The 19,327-nt window shown below is 69.7% G+C and overlaps 3 protein-coding genes across 3 annotated transcripts; all 3 read left to right on the top strand.

Moving 5' to 3' along the window:
• The first annotated feature begins 212 nt into the window (after positions 1–212).
• Positions 213–7,069, top strand: LOC141989797 (ADP-ribosylhydrolase ARH1-like). The gene is made up of 8 exons (XM_074956713.1): positions 213–450; positions 662–885; positions 1,936–2,034; positions 2,349–2,454; positions 2,686–2,765; positions 3,119–3,302; positions 3,560–3,774; positions 5,132–7,069. The coding sequence occupies exons 1-8, from the start codon at positions 440–442 to the stop codon at positions 5,293–5,295; spliced, it is 1,083 nt and encodes a 360-aa protein (XP_074812814.1). The 5' UTR covers positions 213–439; the 3' UTR covers positions 5,296–7,069.
• A 1,463-nt stretch (positions 7,070–8,532) lies between these two features.
• On the top strand, positions 8,533–11,313 carry LOC141989798 (calcium-binding protein 5). Its single transcript, XM_074956714.1, has 5 exons — positions 8,533–8,554; positions 9,154–9,297; positions 9,448–9,557; positions 10,654–10,801; positions 11,182–11,313. The coding sequence occupies exons 2-5, from the start codon at positions 9,228–9,230 to the stop codon at positions 11,205–11,207; spliced, it is 354 nt and encodes a 117-aa protein (XP_074812815.1). The 5' UTR covers positions 8,533–8,554; positions 9,154–9,227; the 3' UTR covers positions 11,208–11,313.
• A 5,642-nt stretch (positions 11,314–16,955) lies between these two features.
• LOC141988389 (clathrin heavy chain 2-like) lies at positions 16,956–18,938 on the top strand. Its single transcript, XM_074954160.1, has 6 exons — positions 16,956–17,226; positions 17,510–17,628; positions 17,705–17,872; positions 18,054–18,167; positions 18,321–18,494; positions 18,654–18,938. The coding sequence occupies exons 1-6, from the start codon at positions 16,956–16,958 to the stop codon at positions 18,936–18,938; spliced, it is 1,131 nt and encodes a 376-aa protein (XP_074810261.1).
• Positions 18,939–19,327: the final 389 nt, after the last annotated feature.

Here is a 19,327-nt window from a genome sequence, read left to right on the forward strand (position 1 = left end):
CCCCACCCCACAGCCCCATCTACCCAGCCCCCCACCCCCCAAGCCAGCTCCCCTGCCCCACAGCCCCGTCTAGCCCCCTTCTCGCGGGCTCTGGTTTCTCTGGCCCCTTTAAGGGCGGCTGGCTGGAGCTGGCTCCGTGCCGAGGCCGCGTTTAGAGACAGGACTCGCTGAGCCAGCATTGGGGGGGGCGCGACCCAGGGGGACCCAGGGACGGGGCCTGCAGGGACGGACACGGACAGACGGGGGGACGGACGGACGGCCAGGCCCTTGCAGAGGGACGGGCAGGGGCCGGCAGGGACAGACGGACGCAGGGAGGGACGGAGGGACGCAGGGCCCTGCAGAGCCTGACGGCCAGACAGACAGACAGAGGGACGGGCAGGGGCTGGCAGGGACAGACGGACGCAGGTGGGCCAGACGCCCCCGGCCAGCTGGAGGCTCCATGGAGGGGACGTAAGTGCCCCCCTCCCCCACCCCCGGCTGTCCCCAGCCCCAGCCATGGAGCTGAGTGGGGGGGGGTGAAGAGTTGGGGGGTGGTGTTGGGGGGGCCAGACCCCTGACCCCCCCACACCTTTACCCAGCCAGCAGGGCGCTGAGCGGCGGAGGGGAGCGGCGGGGGGGTGATGCTTGGGGGGCCGGAGCCCTGACCCCCGTCTCCCCCCAGGGCCCCTCCCCGGGCGTCGTACCGAGCGGCCATGGTGCTGAGCGGGGCGGGCGACGCGCTGGGCTACCGGAACCAGCGCTGGGAGTACTGCCCCTCGGGCCCCCAGATCCACGCCGAGCTGGCCCAGCTGGGGGGGCTGGGGGGCATCCAGGCCGCGCTCCCCGACTGGCCCGTCAGCGACGACACCGTCCTGCACCTGGCAACCGCCGAGGCCCTGGCCACCGGTGAGGGGGGCACAGGTCTGGGGGGCACAGATCCGGGGGGAAATTGGGGGGCACAGACCCGGTGGGGGAGAGAAAAGGGGGGGTGACAGGGCTGCCCGTGGGAGCCCGCTGAGGTCACTCAATCAGGGTGAGCTGCGAACAGACTGGGGCAGACAGACCCCACACGCCGGGGGACATCCCAGGACCTAGGGTCCCCCAGCCAGCCCGAAGCAGCCTCTGTGCGGCCCCCCGGGCACCGACGCCGTCCCCGTGACCTGCCCGGCCTCCGGCCTCCGTCCGGACACCCCTGTCGCGGGGAGGAGGGTTGGCAAAGAAAAGCCGGAGAGCTGGGGACGGGATCGATCCCCAGACAGGCTCGAGTTCCCTTCTTGAGGGCAGAGACGAGCCTGGAGCGGCCAAAAGTCCGTTTGGAAACAGTCCGGAGGTTACAGCCCAACGTCCACGTTCAGGGCGACTCCAGTCAGAGGCTGGGGGTCTCAATCCTTACGGCTCAGGGTCTCCCCTCCTGAGCCCCAAGGCAGACCTGCACTGAGGAAGGATCGTGTCCCAGGGTCTGGATCCAGCAGCCTCGCGGCCTGAGGAAACACCCGGCTTGACTTCCCTTCTCCCAAACAGGCTGGCAATTAGCCCGGGGCCACTTACCCATCACCAGTCCGGACACAGGCCACCACAACCCTCCCAGGGGCGAGCCAATGACCCGGGTCACTCCAGCCTCCTCCTCAGCATCCATATCCCTCTTGGGATCCGAGCCCCGGCCATTGCCAAGACTCCCCGAGCGCTCAGCCGTCTCTCTCCCTCGTCTTCACCCCCGTCCCTTCCGAGCACGGCTCCGCTCACCTGGCCAGGGGGCCCTCCATTGCCCTCCGAACGCCCCAGGGGCACAGACCCGGGGGCAATGGGGGGCACCGGGGCGGGGGATAAATCAGGGATCAGATTGGGCCGGTTAGCTGGACCCAGAGAAGTTGGGGTGTTGGGGGAGGAAGGGGACTGGCTGGGGGTCCCTGTGGTGGCTGGGGGGGCCCCAGACTGACCCCTCTCTCTGCCCCCCAGGACTGGAAGGGGAGCCCTTGCTGCAGGAGCTGGCGCGAGGCTACGTGGCAGCGATGGGAGACATGGAGGGCAGGAAACCCGGCCCCACCAGCATCCTGGGTAGGGTAGAGATGCCCCCCCATGCCTGGCACCCCCTGGGCACTGGGCCCCCCCATGCCCACCAACACCCAGCCTGCAGCTGCCTCCTGGGGCCCCCTCCACTGCCCTGCCCAGCTGCCCCATGTGCCCCCCGGAGCCCAGCAGCCCCCGCAGCTGCGCCAGCCCCACATGCCTGTGACATGGGGGGGAGCGTGGGGGGGTCCCCAGGACACGTGGGGGGGGTCGTGGGCTGTGCATACCTGGGCTGGGTGTGGGGGGGAGCTATTTCAGGGACTGCGGGGTGCCCGTGTGACTCCCACCCTCTCTCCCTCCAGGGACGTCCCAGCTGCGCCCGGGCGAGCCAGCCGGGTACCGGATCCCCTTCAACCCCAGGGCCACCGGCTGCGGGGCCGCCATGCGCTCCATGGCCATCGGGCTCAGGTGGGGGCTGGGGCCCCAGGGACCATGGGGCACCCCAGGGAAGGGGGTCGGAGCTGGGGGGGTCAGGAGGAGACTGGGGGGGTCAGGACAGAGGACAGAGCGTCCAGGAAGACGGGGGCTCTGGGTCTCGGGGGTCTGGCGGGTGCATGCCAGGGGGGCGCTGGGGGGGTCCAGTGTCGGAGGGGCACCGGGCTGGGGGGCATGACCCTGCACTGCCCCTGCCCCCCCCAGGTACCCGCGCCCCACGGAGCTACCGACCCTGATCCGGATCAGCGTGGAGAGTGGGCGCATGACGCACCATCACCCCACAGGTAGGGGGCACAAGGGGCTGGCACTGTGCCAGGGGGCTGGAGGGGAAAATAGTTCCACACTCCCACCCCTGGCATCCCCCTCCCCCTTGCAGGGGGCAGCCCCCCCATCTCCCAGCCCCCGACGCCGTGCCCCATTGCAGGGGGTGGGGCACAGTGTGGGAGGCCACCCCCCCATCTCCCATTGGGGGTTTATGGAAGGGCTGCGGGAGGTCCCAGCCCCCGACGCCATGCCCCGCTGCAGGGAACTGGGGGGGTCCTGGTCTGAGCGGTGGCTCTGGCCCCAGGCCCGGGGGTGGGGGGTAGGGTACCGGGGGCTCCGTGCGGGGCCCTGACGGTCCCTTGCCCCGCTGCAGGGTACCTGGGGGCGCTGGCCTCGGCCCTGTTCACGGCCTACGCGGTGCGGGGGCTCCCCCTGGCACAGTGGGGGGCCGGCCTGCTGCAGACGCTGCCCCTGGCCCACAGCTACGTGCGGGATGCGGGCGTCGACACGGAGCCCAACCTGGGCGCCTGGGGGTACTTCCCCCAGAAATGGGCCTGGTGAGTGTGGGGGCCGAGGGGGGGCGCAGACCCCCGGGCGAGGCTGGGGGGGCCCAGCCCAGGATGGTGTATGGGAAAGGGGGGGCACAGACCCCCGGGCGAGGCTGGGGGGGGCCAGCCCAGGATGGTGTATGGGAAAGAGGGGGCGCAGACCCCCGGGGGGGCCAAGCGAGGTGCCAGGCGCAGGGCGGGGGACGGGAAAGGGGGGCGAGGCCGGGGGTGGGGTCGGCGGCCTGGTCTCATCCCTGCCCCCGCAGGTACCTGGCTGAGCGGGGCCTGGCCGAAGGACACGGCCCCCCGCGGTTCCCCCCCCGCTACGGCCCGGCGGAGCGCGACACCGTCTACCAGACCTTCAGCCTGGAGGGCTGGGCGGGGCGCAGCGGGCATGACGCCCCCATGATCGCCTACGACGCCCTGCTGGGCTCTGGCGACCGCTGGGACGAGCTCTGCAGCCGGGCCATGTTCCACGGGGGTGAGTCCAGCCACCCCAGAGCCAGCCGCATCCAAACTCTGCTCCCTGTATAACCAGCCCCCTCTGTCCTGTCCCAGAGCCATTCACACGCTGGTCTCCATAAAACCAGCCCCTGCGGCCATGGGGAGGGCGCCTCCCTCTGGCTGCTCCGGGGACAGACGCCCCCCAGGTCCGACGCCCCCTCCTGCTGCTGGCCCGGGCGGCCGTGCAGTATCCGGCCTCGGGGCTGGTGGGGAACCCGGCTGAGCCCCGGGACCCGACTGGCTCCAGCCCAGGCCTGCACAGTCCCAATCCTCCGTCCTGCTTCGCCAGCATCAGGCTTTCCCCCACCCCGTCCTCTGGGGGCGCCCTGCCAGGGGGCTGCTGGTTCCCCACGGCTTCCTCTGGGGGCGCCCTGCAGCTGGGGAGGGACCGCGGCTGCCCCTGCCGCCCGCACTCAGCTCACCCTGCCCCTGCTCCTGCCCTGCGGGCGCGGGGCTCCAGCCTGGGCCAAGCCGGCCAGTCCCCCCGGCCCAGCGACCCTGACCCACAAGGTGAGCGGTGGAATGAACCTCCCAGCACACACCATTGCCAGCACCCCGCCCCAGAGCCAGCCGCATCCTGACCCCAATGCCGGTATACACAGCCCCCCGCGTCCCGCCCCAGAGCCAGCCGCATCCTGACCCTGATGCCGGTATACACAGCCCCCACCGCCCCACCCCAGACCCAGCTGCATCCCAGCCCTAAGGCCAGTATGCAGAGCTCCTGACGCTCCGCCCCAAACCAGCCGCATCCTGGCCCCCATGCCGGTAAACACAGCCCCCCGCGTCCCGCCCCAGAGCCAGCCGCATCCTGGCCCCAATGCTGGTATACACAGCTCCTCGTGCCCCGCCCCACAGCCAGCCGCATCTCAGCCCCAGTATACACAGCCCCCGGCACCCTGCCCCAGAGCCAGCTGCATCCCGATGCCAGTATACACAGCTCGTGGCCCCAGAGACTCCTCCACTCCCCTTGGCTCTCTCACCCCGCTTGACCCCAGCCAGACTCTCCCAGCCAGGGCAGGGCCCAGGGCAACCCCCCGATTTCTTTCTCCTTCCTGGCCAACCTCCCTGCCCCCTCCAGGGACTGCACCCCCCCAGACCTCCCCCACAGCTGGGCACCAGCTGCCACAGGCCCTGCCCAGCCCCACAACCTCCACAGCTGGGGCATGGCAGGTTAATTGGCCCCGTCTGACCCACATTGACCCACGCAGGGCTCGTGTGGGGCAAACAGCCCATTGCAGGATCCCTGGGTGCCCTGCCCCCACCCCAGAGGGGCCCCCGGGTGCCCTGCCCCGCCCCAGGGGGGCCGCGTCTCACCTGTGCCCATCTCCCTGCAGGAGACAGCGACTCGACAGGCGTCATTGCGGGGTGCTGCTGGGGGCTGGCGTATGGGCTGGCCGGGGTCCCCGAGGGGAATCACCGACACCTGGAGTACCGGCAGCGCATGGAGGCAGCCGCCGACCGGATCCACGCCCTGGCCTGGGGCGAGAGCGCCCCGTGAGCGGGGAGACCCCCCCCCGAGCGCCCCACTCCCCCGGCACTGGCTACTGCTCTCAGCCCGGACACCTGGGTTCTTTCTTAACCCCCCCCTCCACCCCCCCCGGCCTCTGACATTCCAGCCTCTCACCCTGCACTCAACAGCCAACCCCACCACAGGCCAGGGCTGGATTTGGGGGGTCCCCCATTCCCCAGACATGTGGGGGAGGGGCAGAAAATTCCCATCCTCCCCAGTGCACCCTCCTGGCCCCCCATGAGCCACAGGGCCCCAACCACTAGCACCTCCTACTGCTGCCTCCAGGACCCCAGGGTCCTGCCTCCAGGGTCTCCTGGGTCACCCTCCTGCCTTCCCATGCCGGCAGGGGTCATTTCGGGGGGGCCCGGGGCCCATGCCAAGGAGCAGGCACCCCCGGAGGCTGGGCGAGGCCACGGTGCAGGGGAGGAGTGGCTGGAACCCAGGAGTCCTGCTCCCTGCAGCGCAGCCCCCCCCAGCGCCGCCCTGATCCCAGCACTGCCTGCCAGGGAAGGGCCCCCCGAGCGCCCCACGTCGGCTGCCTGCTGTGCTGTACCCCCCTGGCCCGGCTCCGCAACCCCCCTGGGGCCATCTGCCCGCAGGCCTTGTGCCCCCAGGCCCCGGCTGCTGGAGGCCAGCCCACCGGGAACCCAGGCCCCCCTCTGCTCCAAGGGCTCAGCCCCCAAACCTGTTACAGTCTCCCCAGGGGGGCCTGCCACCCCCAGTGTTGCGCTCAGCCCCACCCTGCCCGACTGGGCCCCATCAGCCATTAACCCGGCTCCGATCAGCACGTGACAGGGCTGCCCGTGGGAGCCCGCTGAGGTCACTCAATCAGGGTGAGCTGCGAACAGACCAGGGCGGACAGACCCCACGTGCTGGGGGATATTCCAGGACCTAGATTTCCCCAGCCAGCCCAAACCAGCCTCTGTCTGACCTCCCTGGGTACTCAGGAGTCCAAACGCCGCAGTTCCCGTAACGTGCCCGGCCTTAGGCCTCCATCCGGACACCCCGGACAGTCTCTATGCCAAAGACTAAATGGACACAAATTTGACATCAGGAATCATAACATTCAAAAACCAGTCGGAGAACACTTCAACCTCCCTGGTCATTCAATAACAGACCTGAAAGTGGCAATTCTTCAACGAAAAAACTTCAAAAACAGACTCCAACGAGAGACTGCAGAACTGGAATTAATTTGCAAACTGGACACCATCAGATTAGGCCTGAATAGAGACTGGGAGTGGCTGGGTCATTACAAAACCTAAACTTAATTTCCCCCTACTGTTACTCACTCCTTCTTGTCAACTGGCTGTAATGGGCCACTCTCTTACCACTTCAAAAGTGATTTTTCCTCCCTTGGAATCCTGCTGTTAATTGATTTATCTCATTAGACTGACCTCCCACTTGGTAAAGCAACCCCCATCCTTTCATGTATTTATACCTCCCTACTGTATGTTTCACTCCATGCATCCGATGAAGTGGGTTCTAGCCCACGAAAGCTTATGCCCAAATAAATGCGTTAGTCTCCAAGGTGCCACAAGGACGCCTCGTTGTTTTTGCTGATATAGACTAACACGGCTGCCCCTCGGAAACCTGTCAGATGTGATGACGATTACAGAAAATCTTCTCTCATCAAATAAAAGAGAAGGTCCTCCCAATCCCAAAGGATCAGCCACACACCCAGGTCCAATGATAACTTAGATCTTACCCCAAATACAGGCTTACAGCCAATTCTTACTAACTAAACGAACATTTATTTAAAAAGAAAAGATCGATACCCAGACAGGCTTGAGTTCAATTCTTGAGGTCCAGATACAAGCAGAGACGAGCCTGGAGCGGCCAAAAGTCCGTTTGGAAACAGTCCGGAGGTTACAGCCCAACGTCCACGTTCAGGGCGACTCCAGTCAGCGGCTGGGGGTCTCAATCCTTACGGCTCAGGGTCTCCCCTCCTGAGCCCCAAGGCAGACCTGCGATGAGGAAGGATCGTGTCCCAGGGTCTTTATACATTTCCAGCAGCCTCGCGGCCTGAGGAAACACCCGGCTTGACTTCCCTTCTCCCAAACAGGCTGGCAATTAGCCCGGGGCCACTTACCCATCACCACTCCGGACACAGGCCACCACAACCCTCCCAGGGACCAGACAATGACCCGGGTCACTCCAGCCTCCTCCTCAATGAATCAAAGCCATGGTAATAGACAAGAGTCGTTTGCTGACACCACAAAGCCTGAGCACACAGCCCCCTTCTCTCTCTCACAAGGCCGGCTGCATTTTACTGCTCTCTCCATTGCCATCTCATCCTAACCAGTCTCTAAAGTTCGGCCAGGGGTCAGGTCGGTCTGGGAGTTAATTAACTTTTTCTGGCCCTGTCACCTTTCAGTGTGATATTATATTACACTCCTAACGCCACACCTCTCCACCCCACCGAGTCCTTGAGGGCCGGGAGCGAACCCAGGAGTCCTGGCTCTCAGCCCTCCCTGCTCTAACCACCAGACCCCACTCCCCTCCCAGAGCCAGGAGTGAACCCAGGAGCCCGGGCTCCCAGCCCCTGTGCCAGCTAACAGATGTTGGCAGGGCGGATTTATTCAGCAGCTGTCCTGGTTGGGATGGTGATAGGTCGTGGGGGTGAGGATAATCCCCTGACGTGGGAGCAACTATAAACCCCCACCCCAGCCTGGCACAGCCGCCCCCTCCTCTAGCCACGGCTCCGGCTCCGGCTCCGGGGCGGCAGCCGGCACCATGCAGAACGCCCTGGGGCCCGCCTGCATCTTCCTGCGCAAGGGCATCGCCGAGAAGCATGGGGTCAGACACCTGGTTCTCTGTGAGGGGAGCAGGGGGGCTGGGAGCCAGGACGCCTGGGTTCTCTCCCTGGCTCTGGGAGGGGAGTGGGGGCTGGTGGGTTAGAGCCAGGTGGGTGCTGGGAGCCAGGACGCCTGGGTTCTCTTCCCGGCTCTGGGAGGGGAATGGGGGGCTGGTGGGTTAGATCTGGGAGATGGGGAGCCAGGACTCCTGGGTTCTTTCCCCGGCTCTGGGAGGGGAGTGGGGCCTGGTGGGTTAGAGCTGGGAGATGGGGAGCCAGGACTCCTGGGTTCTTTCCCCGGCTCTGGGAGTGCAGTGGGGCCTGGTGGGTTAGAGCTGGGGGAGGAGGCCAAGAGTCCGGACACCTGGGTTCTCTCCCCAGCAGGACTGGGCTGGGTCCCTGAGTGTGTCTCTTTATTCCAGCACCGGGAGCTGGGAGCAGACGAAATTGAAGGTAAGACGCCCATGGGAGGGGAGTGGGATCTAGTGATTAAAGCAGGGAAGGAGGGGTGGGGCTGTGAGCCCGGACGCCTGGGTTCTCATTGCAGCGCAAAAGGGAGAGGGGTCTAGTAGCCGGGACGCAGGAGCCCCCCGTACTAGCCCCAACCCCAGAGGAACACGGATGCTGCAGGAATCCCAGGGCTCCTGGGTCCTGGGCTGCGGTGGGGAGTGGGCAGCACTCCTGGGTTCTCCCCCCCAGGGGCTCAGAGCGGCGGGTTCCCCCCCACGGAGCAGGCTCAGCCCGGCAGGGGGGGCTCAGGACAGCAGGTTCCCCCCAATGGAGGGGGCACAGGACAGTGGGTTCCCCCCCACAGAGGGGGCTCAGCCTGGCAGGGGGAGCTCAGCATGGAGGGGGCTCAGGGCGGTGGGATCCCCCACATGGAGTGGGCTCAGTACGGCGGGTTCTCCCCCATGTAGGGGGCTCAGCACAGCGGGGGGGGACTCAGGGCGGCGGGTTCCCCCTCACGGAGGGGGCTCAGCACGGCAGGGGGGGCTCAGGATGGCAGGGTCCCCCCCATGTAGAGGGCTCAGCCCAGCGGGTTCCCTCGGCAGAGCTGCGCGAGGCCTTCGCGGAGTTCGACAAGGACAAGGACGGGCTGATCGGCTGCAAGGACCTGGGCACCCTGATGCGCTCCATGGGCTACATGCCCACCGAGATGGAGCTCATCGAGCTCTCCCAGCAGATCAACATGAACCGTGAGCCGGGGGGCTGCCTAGGGGATGGGGGCGGGGCTCCGAGCAGGGGGGTGCCTGGGAGGGGGCGGGGCTCCGAGCAGGGGGGTGCCCGTGAGGGGGCAGGGCTCCTAGCAGGGGACCCCCCCGTCTGACACCCGCCTCCCATTGCAGTGGGGGGCCGGGTGGATTTCGAAGACTTCGTGGAGCTGATGACACCCAAGCTGCTGGCCGAGACGGCCGGGATGATCGGGCTGCAGGAGATGAGGGACGCCTTCAAGGAGGTGAGGGAGAGAGAACCCAGGTGCCCGGGCTCCCAGCCCCCGGCTCTAAGCCCCCTCCCAGGGCCAGGAGAGAACCCAGGCATCCGGGCTCCCAGCCCCTGGCTCTAACCCCCCTCTGTCACGGAGTCCCTGGGCGATGCTCTGGACCTGCTCCCAACGAAGCCAGGCAGGACTCTGTGGGAGCCTCCTCTCGGGGAGCAGCCTGTCTGCAGGACACACAGCTCACCCAGCTCCACCTTCCTGGGTCTGACCTCGGAGCATTCAGCCTCCTCTGCCCCTCCGTGCGCTTCCCCCAGCGAGTCCGCCCAGGCGGGGTCATGGGGAAGCCAGAGGGTCCTGCCCCCCAACTCCGCAGTCAGACGGGACTCTCAGCCAGTCAGTAAAACAGAGGTTTATTAGACGACAGGAACATGGTCTAACACAGAGCTTGTAGGTGCAGAGAACAGGACCCCTCAGCGGGTCCATTTTGGGGGGCAGGGAGCCAGACAACCATGTCTGCCCTTCACTCCATATCCCAGCCAGCCCCACACTGAAACTCCCTCCAGCCCCTCCTCCCCTGGGCTTTGTCCCTTTCCCGGGCCAGGAGGTCACCGGATTCCTTTGATCTCCAACCCTTTAGCTCTCACCTTGCAGGGGGGAAGGGCCCAGGCCATCAGTGGCCACGAAACAGGGTGTCGGCCATTCTCTGTGTCCAGCCCCCTGCACACACCTGCCCTCTAGGGCTCTGCAATGATCATACGCCCTTATCCCACCCCCTAGAGACTTAGGAAATGCCTAGGGGAAACTGAGGCACCCCCACACTATTCAGAGGAAACATTAAGAACAGTCCCACTTCATCACACCCTCCCAGGGCCAGGAGAGAACCCAGGCGTCCGGGCTCCCAGCCCCTGGCTCTAACCCCCCTCCCAGGGCCAAGAGAGAACCCAGGCGTCCGGGCTCCCAGCCCCCAGCTCTAACCCTCCTCCCAGAGCCAGTATAGAACCCAGGCATCCTGACTTCCAGCCCCCACCCTGCTCTAACCCACCAGCTCCCCACCCACCTGAGCCGGGGATAGGACCCAGGAGTCCTGACGGCTGCCCCCCCCGCCCCCCCGCAGTTTGACACCAACGGGGACGGGGAGATCACGCTGGACGAGCTGCAGCTGGCCATGCAGCGTCTCATGGGCGAGCGGCTCACCCTGCGCGAGATCAGCGACGTGGTCAAGGAGGCCGACATCAACGGGGACGGGACCGTCGACTTCGAGGGTGCGTGGGGCGCCCAGGGGGATTGTGGGTAATCTGCCCCACTGGCTGGGACCTGAGCCGTCCCCCATGGGGGCTGAAGGGACAGGGTCGTATCCTACACCCTGTGGGCTGGGGCGCCTGGCAAGGGACTGTGGGTAACGTGCCGCCCGGCCAGAGCCCACACGGCCGGCGCGGGTCAGGCCCCATGGCACTGGCAAGGGCCTGTGGGCTGGCGTTGGAGGGTCATGGCCTGCCAGCGCTAAGAGGGGATTGTGGGTACAGCACACTTGGTGGGAGTGGCGCAGGTCTTCCTGGGGGCTGGGATCCTCTGGTGGGGCGGCTCCGTGGGGCTGGGATCCCCTGCCCCAGGCATCAGTACTGATGGGGTCTTTCCCCTGCAGAGTTCGTGAAGATGATGTCACGCTGAGGGGACTGAGCCGCCCCGAGATCAGAGACTGACCTTGGGGGGGTCGAGCCCCAACTGGCTGTTGAGACGCCACCACGAGTGACCCCCAAATCACTGCCTCCAGTCCCCCCCCACCGTCCCTACCAACTATCCCCCTGACCCCCCCATGCCTTCCCCCACACCATGTCCCCCCAGACCTCCAGCCCCCCTCACCGTCCCTACCAACTATCCCCCTGACCCCCCCATGCCTTCCCCCACACCGTGTCCCCCCAGACCTCCAGCCCCCCCCACCGTCCCTACCAACTATCCCCGACCCCCCATGCCTTCCCCCACACCGTGTCCCCCCAGACCTCCAGCCCCTCCACATCGCTCACACACCTCCCCCTCCACTCCCCACGGCCATTCCCTTCCTGTCCCCCTCCTCTGCCCCACGGTTCTCTGGATCCCACCATCCCCCCAGCTCTCCTCCCCAGGCCCTTCCATCACAGACACGCAGCCCTTGTGTACAATAAAAGCCGTGTGTTGAACCCAGGCACCCGAGGGAGGCTTTCTTGGCCAGGGGATCACGCTTACAACCCGGCAGCGGGAGCCGGGGGGGGCCCAGCCGGAGCGCAGGGCGAAGGGCTTAGAGACAATAATCACAGCCCGCGGGGACAACATATGGATGGGAATAACCGACTTAGCGTGGGTAGCTGGGGGAGCAGGGCTGGGTGGCAGGGGGCTGCGGGTCGGGAGTGAGGGGCACCGGCAGAGCTGGGGGGGCAGTGCTGGGCTGGCAGGGGGCTGCGGGTCGGGAGGGAGGGGCACCGGCAGAGCTGGGGGGCAGGGCTGGGCTGGCAGGGGGCTGTGGGTCGGGAGTGAGGGGCACCAGCAGAGCTGGGGGGCAGGGCTGGGCTGGCAGGGGGCTGCGGGTCGGGAGGGAGGGGCACCGGCAGAGCTGGGGGGCAGGGCTGGGCTGGCAGGGGGCTGTGGGTCGGGAGTGAGGGGCACCAGCAGAGCTGGGGGGCAGGGCTGGGCTGGCAGGGGGCTGCGGGTCGGGAGGGAGGGGCACCGGCAGGGCTGGGGGGGCAGGGCTGAGCGGGCAGGGGCTGCGGGTCGGGAGGGAGGGGCACCGGCAGGGCTGGGGGGGCAGGGCTGGGCTGGCAGGGGGCTGCGGGTCGGGAGGGAGGGGCACCGGCAGAGCTGGGGGGCAGGGCTGGGCTGGCAGGGGGCTGTGGGTCGGGAGGGAGGGGCACCGGCAGGGCTGGGGGGGCAGGGCTGAGCTGGCAGGGGGCTGTGGGTCGGGAGTGAGGGGCACCAGCAGAGCTGGGGGGCAGGGCTGGGCTGGCAGGGGGCTGTGGGTCGGGAGTGAGGGGCACCAGCAGAGCTGGGGGGCAGGGCTGGGCTGGCAGGGGGCTGCGGGTCGGGAGGGAGGGGCACCGGCAGGGCTGGGGGGGCAGGGCTGAGCGGGCAGGGGCTGCGGGTCGGGAGTGAGGGGCACCGGCAGGGCTGGGGGGGCAGGGCTGGGTGGCAGGGGCTGCGGGTCGGGAGGGAGGGGCACCAGCAGAGCTGGGGGGCAGTGCTGGGTGGCAGGGGCTGCGGGTCGGGAGTGAGGGGCACCGGCAGGGCTGGGGGGCAGGACTGGGCTGGCAGGGGCTGTGGGTCGGGAGTGAGGGGCACCGGCAGGGCTGGGGGGGCAGTGCTGGGCTGGCAGGGGCTGCGGGTCGGGAGGGAGGGGCACCAGCAGAGCTGGGGGGCAGGGCTGGGCTGGCAGGGGGCTGCGGGTCGGGAGGGAGGGGCACCGGCAGAGCTGGGGGGCAGGGCTGGGCTGGCAGGGGGCTGTGGGTTGGGAGTGAGGGGCACCAGCAGAGCTGGGGGGCAGGGCTGGGCTGGCAGGGGGCTGCGGGTCGGGAAGGAGGGTCACCGGCAGGGCTGGGGGGGCAGGGCTGAGCGGGCAGGGGCTGCGGGTCGGGAGGGAGGGGCACCGGCAGGGCTGGGGGGCAGGGCTGGGCTGGCAGGGGCTGTGGGTCGGGAGTGAGGGGCACCGGCAGGGCTGGGGGGGCAGTGCTGGGCTGGCAGGGGCTGCGGGTCGGGAGGGAGGGGCACCGGCAGGGCTGGGGGGCAGTGCTGGGCTGGCAGGGAGCTGTGGGTCGGGAGTGAGGGGCACCGGCAGGGCTGGGGGGGCAGTGCTGGGCTGGCAGGGGCTGCGGGTCGGGAGTGAGGGGCACTGGCATGGGGGTCCCGTCCCCCTGTCCTCCCCAGGCAAAGCTGTCTGTCATTAGAGGCTGAGATTAAATTGCAGCTTCAGCTCCAATCCTGGGAGCTTTTAATCCGGAAATATCGTTAAATGAAACGAGCAGCCGAGCTGGATAATCCCCCCGACGCCCTGGGATTGTTCCCCGCACCTGGGTGGAAGGCTGAGATCGGGGCGGTGGGAGGGTCCGTGTATCTGTGGCACTGCAGGAAGATGGACGTACCCGCAGCTCCCTGCCAGCCCAATCTCGCTCCCCGGGGGTCGGTGCCGTGCCCGGCCCGACGGGGCCCCCGATCTCGCTCCCCGCGGGTCTGCGCCACGCCCGGCCCGATGGGTCCCCGATCTCGCTCCCCGGGGGTCGGTGCCGCGCCCGGCCCGACGGCCCCCAATCTCGCTCCCCGGGGGTCGGCGTCGCGCCCGGCCCGACGGGGCCCCCGATCTCGCTCCCCGCGGGTCTGCGCCGCGCCCGGCCCCACGGGGCCCCCGATCTTGCTCCCCGGGGGTTGACGCCACGCCCGGCCCGACGGGGCCCCCGATCTCGCTCCCCGGGGGTCGGCGTCGCACCCGGCCCGACGGGGCCCCTGATCTCGCTCCCCGCGGGTCTGCCCCCGATCTTGCTCCCCGGGGGTTGACGCCACGCCCGGCCCGACGGGGCCCCCGATCTCGCTCCCCGGGGGTCGGCGTCGCACCCGGCCCGACGGGGCCCCCGATCTCGCTCCCCGCGGGTCTACCCCCGATCTTGCTCCCCGGGGGTTGACGCCACGCCCGGCCTGACGGGGCCCCCGATCTCGCTCCCCGGGGGTCGGCGCCACGCCCGTCGATCTCGCTCCCCGGAGGTCGGCGCCACGCCCGGCCCGACAGGGCCCCCGATCTCGCTCCCCGGGGGTCGGCGCCACGCCCGGCCCGATGGGGCCCCCGATCTCGCTCCCCGGGGGTCTGCGCCACGCCCGGCCCGACGGGGCCCCCGATCCTGCTCCCGCCCGGCCCGACGGGCCCCCGATCTCGCTCCCCGCGGGTCGGCGTCGCGCCCGGCCCGACGGGCCCCCGATCTCGCTCCCCGCGGGTCTGCGCCCCGCCCGGCCCGACGGGGCCCCCGATCTCGCTCCCCGGGGGTCGGCGCCACGCCCTGCCCGACGGGCCCCCGATCTCGCTCCCCGCGGGTCTGCGCCGCGCCCGGCCCGACGGGCCCCCGATCTCGCTCCCCGGGGGTCGGCGCCACGCCCGGCCCGACGGGCCCCCGATCTCGCTCCCCGCGGGTCTGCGCCGCGCCCGGCCCGACGGGCCCCCGATCTCGCTCCCCGGGGGTCGGCGCCACGCCCGGCACGACGGGGCCCCCGATCTCGCTCCCCGGGGGTCGGCGCCACGCCCGGCCCGACGGGCCCCCGATCTCGCTCCCCGCGGGTCTGCGCCGCGCCCGGCCCGACGGGCCCCCGATCTCGCTCCCCGGGGGTCGGCGCCGCGCCCGGCCCGACGGGCCCCCGATCTCGCTCCCCGCGGGTCTGCGCCGCGCCCGGCCCGACGGGCCCCCGATCTCGCTCCCCGGGGGTCTGTGCCGCGCCCGGCCCCACGGGGCCCCGATCTCGCTCCCCGCGGGTCTGCGCCACGCCCGGCCCGACGGGCCCCCCACGGGCCCCCGATCTCGCTCCCCGGGGGTCTGTGCCGCGCCCGGCCCCACGGGGCCCCGATCTCGCTCCCCACGGGTCGGCGTCGCGCCCGGCCCGACGGGCCCCCGATCTCGCTCCCCGCGGGTCTGCGCCGCGCCCGGCCCGACGGGCCCCCGATCTCGCTCCCCGCGGGTCTGCGCCGCGCCCGGCCCGACGGGCCCCCGATCTCGCTCCCCGCGGGTCTGCGCCGCGCCCGGCCCGACGGGCCCCCGATCTCGCTCCCCGCGGGTCTGCGCCGCGCCCGGCCCGACGGGGCCCCCGATCTCGCTCCCCGCGGGTCTGCGCCGCGCCCGGCCCGACGGGCCCCCGATCTCGCTCCCCGCGGGTCTGCGCCGCGCCCGGCCCGACGGGCCCCCGATCTCGCTCCCCGCGGGTCTGCGCCGCGCCCGGCCCGACGGGCCCCCGATCTCGCTCCCCGCGGGTCTGCGCCGCGCCCGGCCCGACGGGCCCCCCGATCTCGCTCCCCGCGGGTCTGCGCTGCGCCCGGCCAAACAGGCCCCCGATCTCGCTCCATCCCCAGTGACGTGAGCAGTGGGATCCAATGCCCTGTGGCGGAGTTAAGGCCCTTGGGCTGAAGGGTCAGTTCACACCAGGGCCTGGGCCGGGCTGCTGGCTCAGATTCAGGCCCCGATCCCCGGTGCTCTCACACCCGCTGGCCCTGCTCCCCAACGCAGACCCCGGAGGCTGGGACCCTGCAGAAGCAGGTAGAACGTAGGACAGTGGGGGCCCCCCATACACCGTGTGTCTCTCCCTGTGAGTCCCGGACAGAAGTGGGGGGAAGGGCTGGGAACTCCAGTGCAGGGGGAGGGGAGTCATAGTCTGTGACCCAGGACTCCTGGGTTCTTTCCTGGGCCGGGGCCTGGTGGGCTAGAGCAGGGGGGCTGGGAGCCGGGACTCCTGGTTGCTCTCCCAGCTCTGGGAGGGGAGTGGGGCCTGGTGGGTTAGCGCAGGCCTGGCTGGGAGCCGGGACTCCTGGGTCCCAAGCGGCTCTCTGTGATGTTGTCAGAGGGTGGGCTCCACCCGCTCGTTAGCGCTGATTGCAGCAGGGTGTGGCTGGGCAGTGCCGGGGGAGGGGCTATATCAGACCCCTGTGGAGGCCCAGCAGGGAGCTAGGAAGCAGGGGAGGGGGTTTCCCTGGGGTGCAGAGTATCTTGCTCTGCTGGGCTGGGTGAGCTCTCTGCACTGCTGCCCCAGCCACAGGGGTCCCTCCTCTCCCTGGCCCTGGGCTGACCTGCCCCCTCAGCCATGGGCGAGCCCCCTGTGCGGGTGGAGGTGCTGACCCAGGTAAGGGGGAGGGCTTTGGGGGGTGACCTGTGCTGGGGAAGGAAGTGGTGATCCCTGAGGGAAGAGTGTCTGGAGAAGGGGTGACCCCGGGGCTGGGGGACTCCTGAGGATGCTTAGCTGTGTCTGGGGCAGAAAGGCTCTGGACTGTGGGTGGGTGACCTCTCTGGGGGTGACCCTAGGTGCTGGTGCCCCTCTAACCCCTCTCTTCCCCCCAGCTGCAGCACCACGGCATCCCCCCGGAGCAGATCACCTACCCTCGCGTCACTCTCTCCGCACCCTGGCGTCTCTGCGTCCGGCATAGCCCCCCGCAAGACCCTGCCGGGGCCCGGGTCACCCTGCTTGACCTGCGTGAGCCCCACGGCCCAGCCACCCACAGCTGGCCCCTGCACCAGGCCCAGGGCGCACTGGCCCACCCCAGCCAGCCCCTGCTGGCCCTACGAGGTACAGGAGGTCTCAAGGGGGCAGTGGGGCCAGACCCCCTGGCCAGGGAAGAGGGAGGGAGGGGTGTTCCGGGCTGACTGGTAATGGCATCCGCTCCCCATGGAGGTCCTGGCCTGACCCTCAGCCCCATGCCCTCACTGCACAACAATGGGGGTCCTCACCTCACCTCCCCCATGGCTCAATTGCCCCGCCTGGGCCCCGGGGCTCTGCCCCGCCTGGGCCCCCGGTGGGGCTGGGCCCCGGGGCTCTGACCCGCCTGGGCCCCCAGCGGGCCGTGTGGCACAGGTGTTCGACGTGGCACAGTGCTGCCTGCGCTGGCAGTGGACGTTTGCCCACCCCCTGGAGTTCTGGGCGTGGCTGGAGCCCGAGACGCTGGCGCTGGTGACGGAGGAGGAGGTGTTCCACTGGGCCCTCAGCCGTGAGTATGCTGCCGGCCGCCCCCCGCCGGGGAGCTGCCAGGCGCCCTGGGAGGAGGGTGGGCTGGTCAATGGGGGGGCTAGCCTGGGGGCATGGTTGGGGGGGGCTGGTTGGTACGGGGGTGCCGTGGGAAGGGGGGGGGCTCGGTCGGCGCGGGGGGGGTGCCGTGGGAAGGGGGGGGCTCGGTCGGCGCGGGGGGGGGGGGTTGGTCAGCGTGGGGGGGGTCAGGCGGGGGGAGGGCTCTCTCAGCTCCTAACTTGAGCCTCTACCCCCCTGGCCAGCAGGCCCGAAGCCGCGGCGCCAGTTCCGGCGCCATGAGCGGCTGTGGCGCACGGAGGTGGTGGGATACCAGCGGGACGCCAGCAGGCTCTGGCTGGCGCTGTCCACACTGGGCCTGGACCAGGTAAGGGCCTCCCCTCACCACCGCCCCCAGGATCCCTGCGGCCCCTCTGCCCGGCTGACCCCGCGTCTCTCCCCAGAAGGGCCAGGTGGTGGGGCTGACCCAGCTGCACTGGCGGGGGGGGCGGCTCTCCCAGGTCATCGAGGCCCAGGCGGTGGGGCTGCCCCGGCACAGCTTCTCCAGGAACCCCCACCCCTCCTCCGCCCTGCTGGCTGCCGTCCGGCACGGCACGGAGCGCAACGGGCAGGTGCGTGACAGGCCGGGGCGGGAGTGGAGGGGGGCTGGCTCCCGGAGGGTGTGGGTGGTGCCTGGGGTGGGCGGGAGCGGAGGTGGCAGAGGGCAGTGCCGGGGTGGGGGGCAGGCAGGTGGCAGACGGGGTCTGGGGAAGGGCTGCATCCGTCTGACCCCCCCCTCCCCCTCTCTCTCAGTTCCACGTGGTGGAGCTGGGCCCCCACCAGCCAGGCAACGCTGCCCTGCTCAGTGCCCGTGCCAGCCTGGCCTTCAAGGGTGCCCAGCCTGGGGACTTCCCCAGTGCCGTGCAGGTGAGCAGGGTGTGGGGTGGGTCCCTGGGAGGGAAGGGAGGCTCTCTGGGGGGAGGGGAGTTGCTGGGGGCGCCTGCCAGCAGTGTGGGGCTCTCTGCGCGTGCGTGACCCCAGGCTCCTCTCCTCTCCTCTCCTCCCCTCCCCTCCCCGCAGTTTGCCCCGCGGCTGGGCCTGGCACTGGTGCTCACCAAGCACGCCCTCCTCTTCCTGGCCGACGTGGAGACCGCCCAGCCCCTGCACCGTGTCCAGCTGGCCTGGGACATCGTCTTCGCCACGGTGCCCGACCCCCCCCGGCACGGCCTCGTGGGGGTGTGCCGCAGCGGCAAGGTCAGCCGGGGGGCAGCCTGCCCTGGGGGGGAGGGGTCCCGCCTTGGGGTGTGGCTGTGATGGGGGCACAGGTGGGGAGGTGAGTGCCTGGGGGTGTGGCAGAACCACCCAGCTCCAGCCCCTGACAGCCCCTCTCTCCTTCCCTGCCCCCCTCTGCAGGTGCTGTCGGTCTCGCTGTGCCCAGACCCACTCCTGCAGCTGCTGTCGCGCCGCCCTGCCAGCCTCTATCTCACCCAGCGCCTGCTGCAGCTGGTGGGGCGGGCGCCGGGCCTGTGCAAAGTCAGCCCCCCAGCTGAGCCAGCCATGCCACGGGGCCAGCCCAGACTGCAAGCCGGGGGGCTGGGGAGCAGGTGCTGGCAGGGGGGCTCTGTCAATAGTGTAACTTGTACTGTGCAGGGGTGGGAGGTGTCTGGCACTGAGCTACGAAAGCAGGGGCCGGCCTGAGTCTCCCGTCAGCCCCAGGGCCTGGGAAAGGGAGGAGTCGGCCCGAGGGTTCCCATCAGTGGGGATGAGGATGTGGTGGGGATGATTGGCACCTGTCTTGGGGGGCTGGGGTGGGGGGTAGGAGACCCTCTCTGCAGCTCTCCTGTTACTGACTGGGGGGCCCCCCCCCAGCTGCAATGTCACTGCATCCTCCTTGGTTTTACAATAAACGGAAGAAGCAGGAGCCCTGGGCTGGGGCTGGCCCCCAGCATCCAGCTGTGTGGGGGATGGGAGGGTGGGGATGTGTCTCTGGCTGGGAGTCCTTGGGGGGGGGGGGGGTGCCCTCTCATTGACACAGCCTGGCCAGAGCCGGGGGCTATTTATTAGTGAACGAGGGGGTGGCAGATCTT

Source organism: Natator depressus, chromosome 6 (assembly GCF_965152275.1).
Source record: "Natator depressus isolate rNatDep1 chromosome 6, rNatDep2.hap1, whole genome shotgun sequence".
Lineage (NCBI taxonomy): Eukaryota > Metazoa > Chordata > Testudines > Cheloniidae > Natator > Natator depressus.